Here is an 18,123-nt window from a genome sequence, read left to right as displayed (position 1 = left end):
ATTTCTTGCACTGTTGATGTGTACAAACTTCTTTAAAAACTCTATTTTTAGACCTACCCTATGACCCAGCAGTAGCACTGCTAGGAATTTACCCAAGGGATACAGGAGTACTGATGCATAGGGACACTTGTACCCCAATGTTTATAGCAGCACTCTCAATAATAGCCAAATTATGCAAAGAGCCTGAATGTCCATCAACTGATGAATGGATAAAGAAATTGTGGTTTATATACACAATGGAGTACTACGTGGCAATGAGAAAGAATGAAATATGGCCCTTTGTAGTAACGTGGATGCAACTGGAGAGTGTTATGCTAAGTGAAATAAGCCATACAGAGAAAGACAGATACCATATGTTTTCACTCTTATGTGGATCCTGAGAAACTTAACAGAAACCCATGGGGGAGGGGAAGGAAAAAAAAAAAAGAGGTTAGAGTGGGAGAGAGCCAAAGCATAAGAGACTCTTAAAAACTGAGAACAAACTGAGGGTTGATGGGGGGTGGGAGGGCATTTTTGGGGGATGAGCACTGGGTGTTGTATGGAAACCAATTTGACAATAAATTTCATAAAAATAAAATAAAATAAAAATAAAAACTTTATTTTTATATTATAAAGCCAAAAATATATGTTGTTGCCATGAGTTGTGTGTGTGTGTGTGTGTGTGTGTGTGTGTGATTTAAGGATTGTTTTAGCTTTTAGCATGGAGATAAAGTCATAAGATAGTGGTGATGGGAGGAACATGTATTCCCCATTCTCTCTTTTTTTTTTTAAGTTTATTTATTTATTTTGAGAGAGAGCGAGCGAGCAAGCAAGCAAACTCCTTGCTGTCAGCACAGAATCCAATGCAGGGTTCAAACTCACAAACTATGAGTACATGACCTGAGCTGAAACCAAGAATCAGACACTTACCTGACTGAGCCACTCAGGTGCCCCTCCCCATTCTCTTATCCCAAGGGGGAGCACTTCCAATAGTGATGCTCCTGGCCTCTCTCTATACCCATTGGAGGAAGAATGATTTTCTGAAATTATCTTTGGAGGATAACTAGGCACCCGTGGCCCAGACCCCTGTATTTTTTTTTTCTGTGGACTCTGCCAGCAGAGAGGGTGTCCTGGTCTTCTCTCTGCTCAGCCAGTGATAGAGTGAGTCTAGTAGTTCAGAGGTGGAGTATTAGTGAGCTCACCTGGCCACAGCTCTGAAGCCACATTCTCCAGTGAGTTTCATTCATAATCTTTCCTTGATCTCCATCAACCTGACTCCCACATTTCTCAGTTCCAATCTTGGGTGGAGAGGACACCTCAAATCCTAACATGGAACCAGATTTTAACCACCGTAACTGCTACATCAACAACTTTCTTCAGTTTATTGCAATTTCAATAGTATCGTAATTGCCTTCCCTTGTTTCCACTCCTGCCACTTTTACAGAATTGATCGCCCGGAGAGGTTCTTGTAAATGTAACTCAGATCTTGACCCACCTCTGCTCAACCCTCTCATTACTCCTCATATACTGGAATAAATGCTAAAGTCCTTCACATATATGATGTAGCCATTCACTACCTCTGATCTCACCTCTTGCTCGTTCTACCCCAGGCCCATCTGCCTCCTTCCCACACCTTGAGCCTGTTGGACACACGCACACTTTCAGGGCTTCTGCACTAGTTTTTTGTGCCTGCAAAGGTCTTCCCCTTTTTTGTCACCTTGCCAACCATCGTACTGAAATTCACAATCCTTAAGTGCCAGCCCTGAAATTCCTATTACACTTTTTTTCTCTATCATACGTATCATGTATAAATAGTAAATGTACATTTGCGACAGTATCTGATTCTTTTTCTTAGCCTCCTTTATCTTTTATTTGTGTAAGATCCTTAAAACCAGGAGAAACTAATCTTATTTGGAAAAAAAAAAAAACAACAATCTACTTGACCAAGAAGATCCTGTTACCCAGAACCTTATATAAAATACAGAAATACTAACTCCTGTGGACATATTAGGAGGGGCTGTAGGATGGGCTGGAGTTTTTAGGAGTGAACTCTTGAAATGTCAACTTAACCAGTGCAGGGAAAAAATATGTTATATAGAAAAAGATCAAATATGGCAAAATGTCAGTTCAATCTGGTTTGTTCATTATACTATTCTAATTTTTGTCTTAAAAAGTCTTTCTTTCAAAGCTAGGGGACAAGTCACCATTAGTTTAAGAGTAATATAGGCCATCAAGCATTCAGTGATACCTACTAGGTGAAGGGTCCTGGGATATACAAAGAATAAAACATGGTTCCTCATAAAATGCTCACGGTGAGAGTATAAAGCTTGCCTAGTATCATGACTTGGTTTGCACTGGAGGGGTGAATTTTTTTTTAATGTAACACTGACATTTTAAAACATAGAAAAACCATGTTATCTTTTTTCTTACTAAAAATTTTTTTAGATTTATAAATGGCTAATTTCATTTGACATGCTTACAAAATGCTTTTGAGTTCTATACCAGAAAACAACTTTGTAGCAGTATTGCCTTTACCTTTGTATAAGCATCTCATCAAAATTGAGTTACACAACAGCCTGTGTGTCTCTCAAAAGTGAATGTCAACTAATGTATTAAACGTAGAAAAATGTGAGCACTCCTGGTCTAGAACCATGAATTCAGTCCCCTAGTACACAATTTTGCCAGAGAATCCACACAGACACAGAAATAGACCGTGAGGATTAAAGAACGCCTACCTGGATGGGAAATGGTAAACAGTACTATGTCCCAGGGGCTAGTTTAAATTCAAAGCGTAGGGGTGCCTGGGTGGCTCAGTCGGTTGAGTGACCGACTTCGGCTCGGGTCATGATCTCATGGTTTGTGAGTTCGAACCCTACGTCGGGCTCTGTGCTGACAGCTCAGAGCCTGGAGCCTGCTTCAGATTCTGTGTCTCCCTCTCTCTCTGCCCCTCCCCCACTCATGCTCTGTCTGTCTCAGAAATAAACATAAAAAAATTTTAAAATAAATTCAAAGTGTACATAATGAAATAGGTAACTTACAGAAGCCCTGAGGCCTTTGAGAAGTCAGAGAAGCTGCAGGCTCAAAGCCTATCATTGATGAAAATTATGGCCAAGAAAGATAAAGTCTACAAGTCAGGAGAGATTATTCTGCTCCCACAAGGCTCTCCTCTCTCCCCTAAAAGCCTTAAGTACTTTGTAGCTCTCACATGGTACTTGGCCACATGCTTGGCTGGATTGAAAACATCTGTACTTGTCCCCACCTGAAGACACTACTGTGTTGTGTCCACCACAGACCCCTGAACATTTATGCTCTGTGGCGTCTGTGCAAGAAGGAATGTGATTTTAGAAAAGTAACCAAAGCAGAGGATTCAAGAGCGCTTGCTTTCATTTTATCCTCTTTGTGTCCTTGTACAAAATCTGGACCCTATGTGCTATCTGATCACTGCATATTAAGAATGGACTAGGGGCGCCTGGGTGGCTCAGTCAGTTGAACATCTGATTCTTGATGTCGGCTCAGGTCATGACCTTGCAGTTTGTGGGATCAAGCCCCACATCAGGCTCCCCACTGGCAGTGTGGAGCCTGCTTGGGATTCTCTCTCCCTCCCTCTCCCTGCCCTCCCCTCCCCAACACCCCTTCTCTCTCTCTCTCTCTCAAAAAAAAAAAAAAAAAAAACAACTAGATAAAGCTCTGCTCAGAGGAAATGAAATATGCGAACAAATTTGTGAAATTAGACTAAGAGATCTTCAGCTTGAAAGATGAAGGTTTTGAAAAGGTTTCTACGAGGCTACTAAACTATGTATACTAGGATAAGAAAGACTAGTTTACCATAAATACATTGTCAAATAACAACACAATTAATAGACATCACGTCTTCCTAAAAGACATACTTACCTACAACAGTGTTTGAAACAAAACAGACATTCAACAAATATTTCCTGAATTACATTGAAAGTATAAGCTAGCCTCATTTTGGGATGGCTGTTTTATTCCATATGGAAATTTGTTATAGAGGATTTAAAGAAAAAGTATTTTATCTGCCATTTGTCACTATCTATCAAATATCTTATTTACTGCCTCAAAAACCAACCGAACAGTGGTTAAATATCTACCCATGTCCCATGAGTTATAGCTTATGATTCATTAAACAAAAATCTAATTGTGGCAAATACTCACACGAACCAAGAAAAAAAAAAGATTTCCAGATGTTTATTTCTGGAACTGTACACCAGGTATTAAAGTACAACAAATACAAAATAATGCTCAAAAAAATCAGTGTTTATGTACAAATATTAAAATCAATGCAACAATAGCAACTTCCTCTTGAACATCTGATACTAAAACTTGTTGTGATTGTCACTAATTAATCTCATACTCACAGGATACTTATTTCAAACTGGGACAATTGGAATCACTGGTCATCTAAGGAATTTTAATATCTACCATATTTAACAATAAAACTAATAGTTTCCTCCTTTTAGTGAAAAAATTAAGAACTTTTTAAAAAACATAGTAATGTCAATATTTTTATAAATTATTTCAATTTCCATTTGTAGACAATGTGCTTTGAAACTCTGGGCAAACAATCTCCTTGGTGGTCAGGTTTATTCATTAGTTTACATTCAAAGTTGAAATATTCACTAGAGACTTTGGTTAAATTAAATAGTATCACTATGCTCTATTAAATCTGACGTTCTCAAATATTTATGACCCTCAATTTTAAAAATTAAAAAGGAAACAATTGCACAATTCTTTGACCTAATTGTACACACTTTAGTATTGTTTAAACAGTATTCTACATCCTTCAAGTAATTTCAGCAGTTGACCGTGACAAGAGGAAAACTAAACATTTAAAATGCTAGCATGGAAAAGATGACGTACGACTAACAAAAGTATTGCTATAATCACAGCACCAGTTACACTCCTAAATGGATCCGTTGTCCTCTTCAAATTCCCTGTACATAAAAGATACATCAGCCAACAATACAACTGCTCACCATGGATTTTTGGTTTGTTCATAAGAAAATAATGCGGCAAAAGAAAACAAAAGAATTTATCACAGTTTGTTATAAGAATTGTGCTTCACACTTGATAATAAAGGCATTATTGTTTCTTCATAAAATTGCAAATCAGTTATTTTCATGCTCTCAAACGCAATTCTTCTAATAAACAGTAACAAATTCTCTGTTAAGATGCTTAACTGGAGGAAACAAAACCCAGTAAATCCAGCTTTTAAAAGAAAATTCAATAAATAGCTATTTTACATGGATAAAGTCATAGTGGTACAATTTATGAATGTCACATCAAGCATGCACAAAAATGGTATTATACATGGCGGAAGCAGTCAGAAAATATTGAATTAGATCTAAAAAGATATGAAGAATTTACATATATATACAAAAATCTTGCAAATTATTGCCTCATTTTAACAAGGAATTAAAAGTAAACGTTACCAGCTAGTTAGCACTCTCTAAGAGGCTAAAATCAGATTGACATTTAAAAATCTATTAAACTAGCTGGAATTTATTTTTCTCTCATATCATTTTCTGGATTTTGGTCAAAAATCTTTATTTAAATAACTAAAGTGTCCATTCAACTTGCTGATAATCAAAACTTTAGATAAGAAACACTGTTTCCATCTTATATCAAGATCCCAGCAATGCATAGATAAACTGACTATGTTACTGCATCAGCTACTGAGAATGGGCATGTTCATTTAAGTGCAACTGGTATTAGCATTCAGTCATCTTTGTGTAAATTATTTTATACAAACCAGCCACTGTAAACCCAGAGTGAAAATTAAAGTTATAACAATGGAAGATTATGGCCAGTATCTTACTAAATTATAAAAGGTATACTGATTTTTAACAAAAGAAATAAGGTTCAAAGTTTAGCACAACACCACAGCAATAAGAAGCTGATAACTTGGATAAAAATATCTGAAAGCAACATAGAGCCCAGGCTACCCATTATTTACTGTGTGCATACAGGAATGCTAGACTTTAGATGTATAAATTAGAGACTGATTTTAAGTTATTAATTTAACTACTTTTGTCCACTGTGCTAAACTAAATTTTATAGTAAATATGCTACTGCGTAAACACTTCAAAGCAATCTTCATTAAAATGCTGCAAACAAAAATAGGAATACACATCATCCAAAACTAAGGATGTCATTGCAGTTCACAGTTTTTATAATAAATACCCTCCCTTTCCATCACTACTAAGGTCACTACAACCTATCTACTCATCAGCACAACCTTGAAGCGACTTATACTTACAAATATCAGCAATGCAGCCAAACATTTAAGTTTTTTGCAAAGCACAACAACTAGCAGAAATTGAAAATTTCAACTAAGATGGTGCAAAAAAAAAAAAAAAAAAGCAAAATTCCATTGTAACTGAACTATAAAAACAAAGCTTATTACATCCTAATACTGTATTGTGTATCATGTGAATTCACCTTTTAACTTAAAGATGCATATCTATAGAGCAAAAATGGCCAAAGTTTATGACAATGGCTTCTCATTCACAATGTCTGGAATAGAAATAAAACTGAGTGTGAGATGCATCTGAACGTCTATCACTTTTTAAAACTTAAAGTGGTAAAGTACCATTCTATGTCAATAGACAGAAACTCACATTTTTCTTGCCAACTGTTCAAGCTAAACAAAAAAAGTTTAAATATACTTCAAGGTTCTACTGCATTAAGTGTAAAATCTAGAAGTCCCTCCAAAATATGAACACTTTGAACTGCAGTGCTACAAACAACATAAGAAGTGTCCCAAATGTAAACCATTGAGTGGCAACATCCTAGGCTCTGTAGACTGTGTCCTGCAAGTCAGTTGCCTCAGGATAAACTAAATTATCAATACCAGTATGATTTTTAGAATTATAATCTTGACAATGGTGGACAAAACCCCATCTAAATACCACATCTTCAAAAGCCAAATTTTTAGCCAATCAATGAAGGTACACAGAACTCTTCCCACAGTAAAATGACAGATTCTGTGTAAGGTAGCCCTGGTCTAGAATTTTGAAACAGGATCCAAGCAAGTGTCTTCATAATTTGCACGCAGTTCCTCGTGCTGGCTTCCATAAAGATGGACTTGCTGTTTTGTAAACTGAAGTGCTCTAGTTGAATAACATGAGAGAAGTTTCCATTTTTAAAAAATCCTTGCATGTTTGTGCAGTTTAAAGAAACCTACCCCTGCTTTTATTTAATTAAGAAAATAAAACCAAAAAATGCTACATTGAGCAGGGATTGGGATCGGTACCTGTAAACATTGTTATTCCACTGCATCCATTACGGCAAAAGGAATTTACACGAAAAGAAGCCACTCCATTCAGTTCAGAACATCTGTGCTGGTTTTGAGCCGGTGGCCTCTGTCTACAGGTTTTAAAATTGGGAGTGAGGGCAGTGGGGAACAGAAAAGAATAGAAAAAAAGGGAGTGGAGAAGAGGTACTGGGGGATGAGGAAGAGATAAGCAGAGCTTAAAGCTGCACCACAGAGTTCAATCTTAGTTCCCAACTCTGCTGATCATAGTTCATTTCCACATTTATGGATTGAAAAATGAAAATACTCTTGATAAATCAAGATATAGTTCTATACATACTGACATCACTGATGTCATAGTGAAAAAGGTTCAAACTTCCAGTGAAAGACTAAGCAAACCTGATCCTTTCCTCAAGTTTACTGGTTCTGCACACCCACTGTTTCTGGGCTCCTCACTCGTGTCACTCAGAGTGAAGGGCGGCATGCTGATGTAGAGCATGGGCACTGATGAAGCCATTGGTCTCACTGGCAGACAGACTGCCAAAGTCAGCCACAGAGACGGCCATTTTGGCACTGGTGATGTGATGTGTGTGATTTTCAAAGTCCACACCCAAATTATTTACAGAAACCTCATTCATAAAGGATTCAGGAACAGCAATGCCCATTTTCAATCTCTTTGCTGGTCTTTCTGACTCTTCACTGCACATGTTCATGGGGTTTAGCTCCGAGTGATAAAATCCAGTCTCAAATAAATTAAAACAATCACTTTCCCCGTTGCTAGGCAAGGTGAGTAACTCTTCCGTTACGACAGGCACATGATTTACTTGTCCACGGGGTGTGTTGCCCAATGGAGGAAAGCTATCATCCAAACAATTAACATCCGTGGGGTTGCAGACGGTTGCTACGCTGTTGGTCAAAGCTAAAAAGAAATGGAAAATGGTTTAAGTAAGTTGTCCTGTGTCATGAAACAAAGAAGACACAATTTTGCCCTAAGCTGAAGAACACAAAAAGATGCTCATTTTACCTGTCAAGTCACTGGCAGTGAAAGAGTTGAGAATGTTCAGCTGTTGATCAGGAAGAGGCTCAGGTCGATTAGAAGTTAAGGCTGAAGAATTTACTGTCCCTCCCAGAGCTTCTGTTTCATCTACCAAACGATCCATATAGTCCCTGAAAAACATACCCCAATAATTTCATGACTGCATATCAGAGTTAAAACAAAAGTCTCTAAAGCCCACGGTACTTACGTAACTCCAGGGTGATGGTTATATCGTTTCTTTCCAAATCTTGTCTGTTGAGCAAAGTAATCATAACGTTCAGATTTCTTCCACATATAGTAGAATGCTACACATTCAGCAACTGTTCTAGTTCTCACCTAACAAAAGAAAGTTGAATTTTTCAATAGAAACCAACAAACCCAATCCATTTTTTAGTAATTTTTTTAATACAACTATAGCTTCAATCCATGGGTCTTACTTTCTATCTCCCGAATTATGAAATTCTGAACATTTTATTAGAAAAAAAGTCTTTATATTTATACTATTTAATAATAAGGATACCTTCAAAAGGCCAAGGTTTGTTATTTCAATCAGAATGTATTAGTTTATAAAATAAATGTGTACCCAGAAATGATGCTGAAAATCCTAAAACACTGGCAACCTTTACTTTTTTCCTCACTGAACACTCATTGTGATTCTGACTGCAGCAGGAGTCCTTAACCCTGAGGGGTCCATGAATGGGATTAATGGGCATCTATTAAATCCAAAAATTATATGTAGGTACACTTTTCCGGGGTAAAGGGCTGCAGCTTCATCAGATTATCAAAGGGTTCCATAATGCAAAAGAGACTAAAAACTCTTAGAAAAGGGATCAGCACTCTACTGCATCTGCAATTTCAGATGATTTTCTAGCTAAAGGCAGGGTGTTTTCCTTCAGCGTGGGTTTGGTTCACAGCTACAGGAGTTTGGTAACAACAACAACAAAAACAATAAAATTGGGGCCTCACCAACATGTCTCCACATCCAGACTAGGGCTGTTCAAACTATATGCAGCTAAAGGTATAAGTTTATAACATACAGACAAAATTCTGTGTCCTTCTCTAATAAATACTTTCTCCACTGCTTAATCAGTATCCCATGAGGAACTTTTAGCATCTCTATCCTGATTACTGATCATGACATAAGTGCATAACATAAGGAACAAGCTTTCTTTTCTTTTTTTTTTTTTTTCAATATATGAAGTTTATTGTCAAATTGGTTTCCAGGGAACAAGCTTTCTAAGCCAAGAAATAAAGTGTACATTTCAATAAACATCATTAACTAGAAGTCTTTGTGGTGAACATAGGCTTCTTGGGAACAGAGAACTTTCCTGTCTTATTCACTGATGTATTCCTAGTGCTTAAAACAACGTCCAGTAAATTGTAGAACTTCATTATTTATGGAATAAATGAATAAATTTCCTAAGTCACTGTAAAACTTATGTTTTATTTTAACTTCAACAACCCAGCCTTCTTTAAAAAAGTTTTATTTATTCACTAAATACTTCATCTCATCTTTGAGAAAACATAAGATTTTCATACATACAAAAAGGCATTAAACAATTCAACATCATACTGGAATATCTAGCAAAAGCAATAAGAAAAATAAAAGGTATACACATTGAGAAGAAATAAAACTGTCTCTGTTTACAGATGACATGACCGTACAAAGAAAAATCCAAAGAATCCACAAAAAACTCATGGAACTAATAAACGATTATAGCAAGATTGTAGGACACACAGTTAACACACAAAAGTCAATTGCTTGCCTATATACCGGCAATGAACAAATGATATTTGAAATTTAAAAACACAACATTTACATTAGCACACCCAAAATGAAATATTTAGGTATAAATCTAACAAAATACATGCAAGACCTATGTAAGGAACATTATAATATGATTAAAGAAATGAGAGATATAAATAAATGGAGTGATATTCCACATTCATGGATAAGAAGACTCATTACTGTTAAGATGTCAGCTCTTCCCAACTTAACCTATAGATTCAGTGCAATTCTAATCAAAGTCCCAGCAAGTTATTGGTAAATACTGACAAACTAATTCTAAAGTTTATATGGGAAGGGCAAACAATACAAAACAAAAACAGAATAACCAACACAATACTGAAAGAAAACAAAGCTGGAGGACTGATAGTACCCAACTTCAAGCTTACTATAAAGCTACAGGAGTCAAGACAGTGTGATACTAGTGAAAAAACAGATACCCACATTAATGCAACAGAATAGAGAGCCCAGAAAAAGACACACAAATGCAGTCAACTAATCCTTAACAAAGAGTAAAGGCAATGCAATGAAGTCATCTTCTAAACAAATGGTGCTAGAACAACTGAACAGCCACATGTAAAAACAAATAAAAAAACAAGGAAGAAAGGAAGAAAAGACACAGTTCTTAAAAACTTTCACAATAATTAACTAAAAATGGAATACACATGTAAATGTATAATGTGCACAACTATAAAGCTCCTAGAACATAACATAGGAGAAAATCTAGATGACTTTGGGGATGACATGCCTTTTAAGATGTAATACTAACAGCATGATCTATAAAAGAAAATTTGTTAGGTTGAAGTTCATTAAAATTAAACACTTCTACTTTGCAAAAGAGAATGAAAAGACAGCCAAAGACTGGGAGAAAATATATGTAAAACACCTATGTGATAAAGGACTGTTATTGGAATTATGTAAAGATCACTTAAAACTCAATGATAAGACAACAAACCACTCAGTTAAAAAATAGGCTAAAAAAAAAAAAAAAGGCTAAACACCTTAACAGAAGACACCTCCTTACAAAAAAGAAATACAGATGGCAAATAAGCAAATGAAAAGATGCTCCACAACATATGTCATCAGAAAAATGCAGAAAACAAGATACATTACACACCTATTGCAACACCCAAAATCTAAAACACTGACAACAACAAATGCCGGCAAGGTTGTGGAGCAACAGGAACTCTCATTGCTGGTGGGAATACAAAATGGTAAAGCCAATTTAGCAGACATTTGGAAGGTTTTCTACAAAACCAAACATACTTTTACCATATAATCCCACTCACTGGCATTTAGCCAAAGAAGTCAAAAACCTTCAACCAGATGTTTATAGCAGCTTATAACTATCAAAACTTGGATGCAACCAAGATGTGCTCCAATAGGTGAATGGATAAGATGGTATATCCATACAATGGGATAGAAAGAAATGTGATAAAAAGAAATGCACTTTCAAGCCATGAAAAAAAATAGAGAAACCCTTAAATGCGTTATTACTATGTCAAAGAAGCCAATCCGAAAAGGCTACATACTATATGATTCCGACCATATGACATTCTGAAATGGCAAAAGTATAGAGACAGTAAAAAGCCAGGTGTTAGGAGTAGGGCTGCAGGGAGGGAAAGAATAGGGTGGAAGAGGTTAGAGTACACGGATTTTTAGGGCTGGGAAACTATGCTGTATGACACTATAATGGTGGATATCATTATACATGTAATGGTACATGTCATTACACATTTGTCAGAACCCATACAACACAAAAAGTGAACCCAAATGTAAACCATGGACTTCAGTTAATAATAATATATCAATATTCATTCATTAATTATAACATATATATCACACTAATGTAAGATATTAATAATAATGGAAGCTGTGTATGTGGGGGTAAGGGGATACACAGGAACCCTGTGTACTTTCTGATCAATTTTTCTGTAAACCAAAATGCCCGAAAAAACAAAGTCTATTAATGAAAAAGGCAGAAAATATTCTAAACACTATCTAAACACTTCAGAATCTTATGTTCCTTTAGGATAAAGAGAGATAATAATAAACAAAGCATACTTTAATGAAAATTATTACAAACTACTAGAATATACACACACATACACTTTTTAAAAAATACTTTATTTTTTAGAGCAGTTTTCAGTTCACAGCTGATTTGAGCAGAAAGTCCAAGTTCCCACATACATCTCCTGCTCCCAAACATGCATAATTCCCTTCACTATCAATTCCCCACCTCAGTGGCACTTGATACAATCAATGAATCTATACCGGCACGGGTTTATTACCCAAAATCATTTACATTAGGGTTCACTCAGTCATTACTTATTACATAGGTATTGAAAAATATATAATGACATACATCTATCAGTATAACATGATACAAAATAATTTCACTGCCTTAAAAATCCTCTGTACTGCGCCTATTTATCCCTCCCTCCACGAAAAATTTTGAAACCACTAATCTATTTATTGCCCCCAAAGTTTTACCTGTTCCAGAATGTCATATAGTTGAGATCATACAGTATATAGTCTTTCCAGATTGGTTTCTTTGCCTTAGCAATACACGTTTAAAGGTCCCCCCATGTCTTTGTGGCTTGATAGTTCATTCTTTTTTAGCACTGAATAATATTCCATGGAATGGATCTGTCAGTGTATTTATCCATCTACCTCTCAAAGTGTGTTAATTCATCTATTCAAAGGACATCTTAATTATCTCCAAGTTCTGGCAATTATGACTAAAGCTGCTATTAATATTTGTGTGGAGGTTTCTGTGTGGACATAAGTTTTCAACTCCTTCAGGTAAAGACCACTGAGTACAACTGCCGGATCATATGGGAAGAGTATGGTTAGCTTTGTAAAAAAACACCAAACTGTCTTTCAAGAAACTGTCAACTGTCTTTTTAAGGTGGCCATACTATTTTACACTCTCATCAGCAATGAGTGAGAATTCCTGTTGCTCCACAACCTCACCAGCATTTCATGCTGTGGTAACATTTATAGTTGCTTTTAGTAACCAATGTTTCTTCTTTCAGCAACTGCAGTTCTGGCCACTAAAGGGAAACATTTCTGAGGCCACAAACCTCTGAATAGCTTAGAAAGAAATCAAAGTCAAGGAAATGGTAAAAGACTAAGACTACCTGGAAAATATAGTAAATCCATTTTCTTTTCTGTTTTAATGTTTATTTTTGAGAGAGAGAGAGAGACACAGAGTGCAAGCGGGGGAGGGGCAGAGAGAGAGGGAGACACAGAATCTGAAGCAGGCTCCAGGCTCTGAGGTGTCAGCACAGAGTCCGACGCAGGGCTCAAACTCATGAATCACGAGATCATGACCTGAGCCAAAGGCACACACTTAACGGGAATGAGCCACCCAGGCATCCCAAGTGAATCCATATTCTATGAATATGACAACTATATGTGTCAAAAGATAGGTGAGTACACTATCAGCATTCCCAGGAGTAGGTGTTGGCAAATCTCAGTCATGTTTAGAGTAATATGAGAAATGTTAACGTCAGGAGAGCATTAACAAGTTCTTCCTTTCTTTTGTCCTAAGTGACTTAAAACTTATTTGTTTATATTCATTGTAATTACTAAGCAATCTGTACTAATCTAATTTACCTTATTCTTCTGTATAAGATGAAAATCTTTTCCAAAAAGCATGAGTGCATGTTCAAAGCTCCGGCATTCTTCTTCTGTCCATGCAGTCATTCCATCTAAAGAAATGTTAAAAAAAAAAAAAGATGTATTGATTGACCTCACATCTTTTATGCAAATTGCTAGTTTACTTTCAGTATGTTTCCTCCTATAAAAGGCCATTAACTAACTCCTTCCCTCTCCCTGTACCTACCTCCCTCCCTCCCTCTCTCTCTCTCTCTCTCTCTCTCTCTCTCTCTCTCACACACACACACACACACAGTTCTGTAATCCAATGATTTCAGTTAGGATTACCTAAAGTATACACATTATAAATATTACTTAAAAATCTACAATACCAAAATATAAAAACTAGGTTTTTTTTCCCTGCATGAAAGGATAAGGATGTAATTTTTTTAACTTATGCTCATTGTTTTTCTAATTTTTTTTAAACTATAAGCATACATTTTTTTTTTAATTAGAAAAAAAGGTTATTTCCTTTATGGGAAAAAAAGTTCCTTATTTTGCTATTATATCAAAACCATAGTGCTTTAAGTAGAGACCATGAGTAATCAATATATATTTATTTAGTCTTTTTGCAGAGTGCTACACTCTGGAAATCTAACAGGAATAAGAAACAGCCCATGTTCTCAAAACACTAAATCCCATTCAACTTCCCAGAAGACACTAACATTAATAAACTCAAATCTATTTGGGGCAGAGAAGACTTGGAGTTTTTTCCTCAAAGACATGGGAGACTACATCCCCATGAAGAATAGTCCACCATAAAGATAAAACATAGTTTGAACTCAAGAAAAAAACCCAGTATTTAGTTCTCAACATTAGGAGAGCTTAAAATAAGTTTTTTAAAAAAGCAACTTTTATAAGGAAACATTCCAAAGGACTGTCTCAACCTACAAGTTTAAACATACTCTTTTCAGCTTTTTTATTTTTGCCAAGCCATTTATATAATATTAGAGTATTATTTCTTTACCTACTTACTTAATGAAAGCCATGGTGCATGCAATTCACTTATATAATAACAAAACTACTGAAATTAAAGTTAACCATTTTCCTTGACACACACAAAGCAAAACCTAAGCGCTGTAAAAATTTTATTACATGATTACTAAAAACACCCTTCTTGTAATAAATTCAATGGAATATTTTATACATGTTTCTTTTTTATCTTTAATCTCCTTTCCATTTCCTGTTTGGTTTAAAAAAACAACTTTTTGTTCAGTGAAATCATAAAAATCATTCTTTTTAATTACTTTGGATATATTGTCATCTCTGGGGTCTGCTTTGTTCTGTAACTATTTCTTCAAGAAAGTGGAGGTGACAGGGGGGTAACTAATGTGTATTTGAAAAATCTCTGGTACGTCTAAAAATAGAGGGCAAGAAAAGGAAACAATTATTCGCTATGAAGATGAACACCGATCTTACAAAAGTGTTACAGGACTGCTCCATCCTTTATAATACTTTGCTTATTCTCCTCCCCAAATGAGGATCCCCTGTCATTTCCCTCTCTTGATCCCAAGCTTTGCTTACCTTGAGATGCCTTTCCATTGCAGCAGTACCTTTCAATTGCTTCCTTTATATTATGGTTACACTTGAGAAGTTCATATAATGCCTACAAGAGAAAGAAAAAAAACTATTCAATAAAAATTATCAGAAATTCATACTTAATAGCATTAAAACAGACAAACAACCAGGACCAGTAACAGTCCTGACAAATACTGTCTGAAATGCTCTCTAAATATGTAAGACATGGGGCGCCTGGGTGGCTCAGTCGGTTAAGCGTCCGACTTCAGCTCAGGTCATGATCTCACGGTCCATGAGTTCGAGCCCCGCATCGGGCTCTGGGCTGACGGCTCAGAGTCTGGAGCCTACTTCTGATTCTGTGTCTCCCTCTCTCTGACCCTCCCCCGTTCATGCTCTGTCTCTCTATGTCTCAAAAATAAATAAACGTTAAAAAAATTAAAAAAAAAAAAAATATGTAAGACATTTGAGGGTATGTTTGTCCAAACATTTAGTCTACATACCTATCCTGATGATAGACTCAAGTATCTCAGAAGTTTGTTCATTTTCACTCTACCCCTCAGAAGTCACCCACTGGTATCACTCTTGACTTTATTTTTTATTGTCAGGCCATCTGAGCTGGGGAAATTTCCCTATTTTAGATGATTTTTCCAGGTGGGAAAAATTAGTATAAATATGGTCTTGTTCTTCACATCACCTACTCCCTGCCTTTTAGAGTGTCAATATAAGGAAACAGCAGCTAGCCTGGAAGAGGATGGGTATTTTAGTGACTTGGGTTTATAACAGTCTCATTGTCTACTATGAAACGTATCATTTTTTAATCCTGTTTAAGATTCTTCCCCTCTCTCTGCCCCTCCCCCACGTGCTGTCTCTCAAAATAAATAAATAAAAACTTCAAAAAAAACCCAATCTAGCTGCTAAAAGAGCATCTGGTAAATCAATATCCATTTCTAATTTTAAAAAGAAAGGGGCACTTGGGTGGCTCAGTTGGTTAAGCGTCCAACTTCACTCAGGTCATGATCTCATGGTCTGTGAGTTCAAGCCCCGAGTCAGGCTCTGTGCTGACAGCTCGGAGCCTGGAACCTGCTTCAGATTCTGTGTCTCCCTCTGTCTGCCCCTTCCCCGCTCACACTATGTGTCTGTCTCTCTCTCTCTCTCAAAAATAAACATGAAAAGGGGCATCTGGCTGGCTCAGTCGGTTAAGCGTCCAATTTCAGCTCAGGTCATGATCTCACAGTCTGTGAGTTTAAGCCTCGCGTCAGGCTCTGTGCTGACAGATCAGAGTCTGGAGACTGCTTCAGATTCTGTGTCTCCCCCTCTCTCTGCCCCTCCCCTGCTCATGCTCTGCCTCTCTCTGTCTCAAAAATAAACAAAAACATTAAAAAAAATTTAAAAAAAAAATGGAAAAAAAAAGACAAAAACTTTTTTCTTCATGTTTATTTTTGAGAGAGAGAGACAGAGTGTGAGCAGGGGAAGGGCAGAGACGGAGACACAGAATACGAAGCAGGCTCCAGGCTCTGAGCTGTCAGCACAGAGCTCGACGCAGGGACTGAACTCACGAACTGTGATATCATGACCTGAGCCAAAGTCAGACGCATAACTGACTGAGCCACCCAGGCGCTGCAAAGACAAAAACTATTATATGTGTAAGCAGAAGGTTACTACCTTACTACAATAAAGACAACCTATATCAAACCAAGCACCAATATTCTTCTTTTTTTTTTTTTAATGTTTATTTATTTTTGAGAGAGAGGGAGAGAGACAGAGAGCAGGCATGGGTGCAAAGGGCAGTGAGAGAGACAGACAGATGATCCAAAGCCGGCTCTGTGCTGACAGCAGACAGCCCAACACAGGGCTTGAACTCACAAACCATGAGATCATGACCTGAGCCAAAGTCGGTCGCTTAACCGACTGAGCCACCCAGGTGCCCCACACTGGTATTATTCCTAATGTAAAAACCTTAGATGATTACTTTCCATCAAAAGCAGGCCTCAAATCACTATCACTACCAAACATCTCTGAGTTATGGCTACTTAAAGACCAGAAAGCCTGATAAAAACAACTGAAAAATTATTAGTTTCAACAGCTTGAGAAAAGTAAATTTTTAAAAATTGGTATTTCTCTATATTAACATACAATTATAATAGAGATCCCATTTACAAAAGTATTAAAATCACGTAAGTATTTCAAATGTTGAAGAATTAAATTAATTAGATGGATGTGATTCCCAAACAAACAAAAACATTTGAGTGATTAAAAAAATAAAATAAATGGAAAGTCAGACCATGTTCTTGAACTGGAAGGTTTAATGTTTTAAAGGCACTAATTCTTGCAAAATTAATTTATAGTTTCATGGATTATCAGTACAAAAACCCAATGGGATTTCTTTTTGACAGGTGAAAGATACTCTGAAATTCAGTTTCTATAACTTTTCTATGTTACTTGGGAATTCAAGGCTGAGTCCAACTATCACTGGATATTCATTTCAGTTAGGATCATCTAGGCTAAAGATACAGGTATACAGAAGAGTATACAAGAGGGGCAAAATGGTATCAGAGGGCAAAACTAGGGGCATCCAAAAAAAAAAAAAAAAGCCCTAATAGGTATTACTCCCAGCCCCATCCCACATACAATCAGGAGTATTCTGCATCTATAGGTACACAGTGCTTAACAAATGCTCCTAAAGCAAATTTATACAATCTTAATACAAAATACTTTCAAACATTTCCTGAATAAAGTTCGAGAGTAATCCAAAGAATATCTTTATTATAAAACCTAGAAGTCTAAGCATAGAGAATGTTTAAGTTAAGTGACATTATAGCTACAGATGGAATATATAAAATCATCAGGAATGAGATACTAAAGAATTTT

The 18,123-nt window shown here is 36.4% G+C and overlaps 1 protein-coding gene across 1 annotated transcript in view; it reads right to left on the bottom strand.

The window, feature by feature from the left end:
- Positions 1-4,170: 4,170 nt before the first annotated feature.
- Positions 4,171-18,123, bottom strand: part of MIER3 (MIER family member 3) — a 33,715-nt gene continuing 19,762 nt past the window's right edge. Inside the window, exons 9-13 of the mRNA XM_060635746.3 lie at positions 15,262-15,343; positions 13,696-13,790; positions 8,497-8,624; positions 8,277-8,419; positions 4,171-8,171 (exon numbers count right to left, since the gene is read on the bottom strand). Coding sequence (XP_060491729.3) covers positions 7,714-8,171; positions 8,277-8,419; positions 8,497-8,624; positions 13,696-13,790; positions 15,262-15,343 — 906 coding nt within the window. The 3' untranslated portion in view covers positions 4,171-7,713. The remainder of the gene's footprint in view (positions 8,172-8,276; positions 8,420-8,496; positions 8,625-13,695; positions 13,791-15,261; positions 15,344-18,123) is intronic.

Source organism: Panthera onca, chromosome A1, assembly GCF_046562875.1.
Source record: "Panthera onca isolate mPanOnc1 chromosome A1, mPanOnc1 haplotype 2, whole genome shotgun sequence".
Taxonomy (NCBI): domain Eukaryota; kingdom Metazoa; phylum Chordata; class Mammalia; order Carnivora; family Felidae; genus Panthera; species Panthera onca.
Note: the sequence above shows the minus strand (reverse complement) of the source record. Positions and strands in the feature narration are given on the sequence as shown.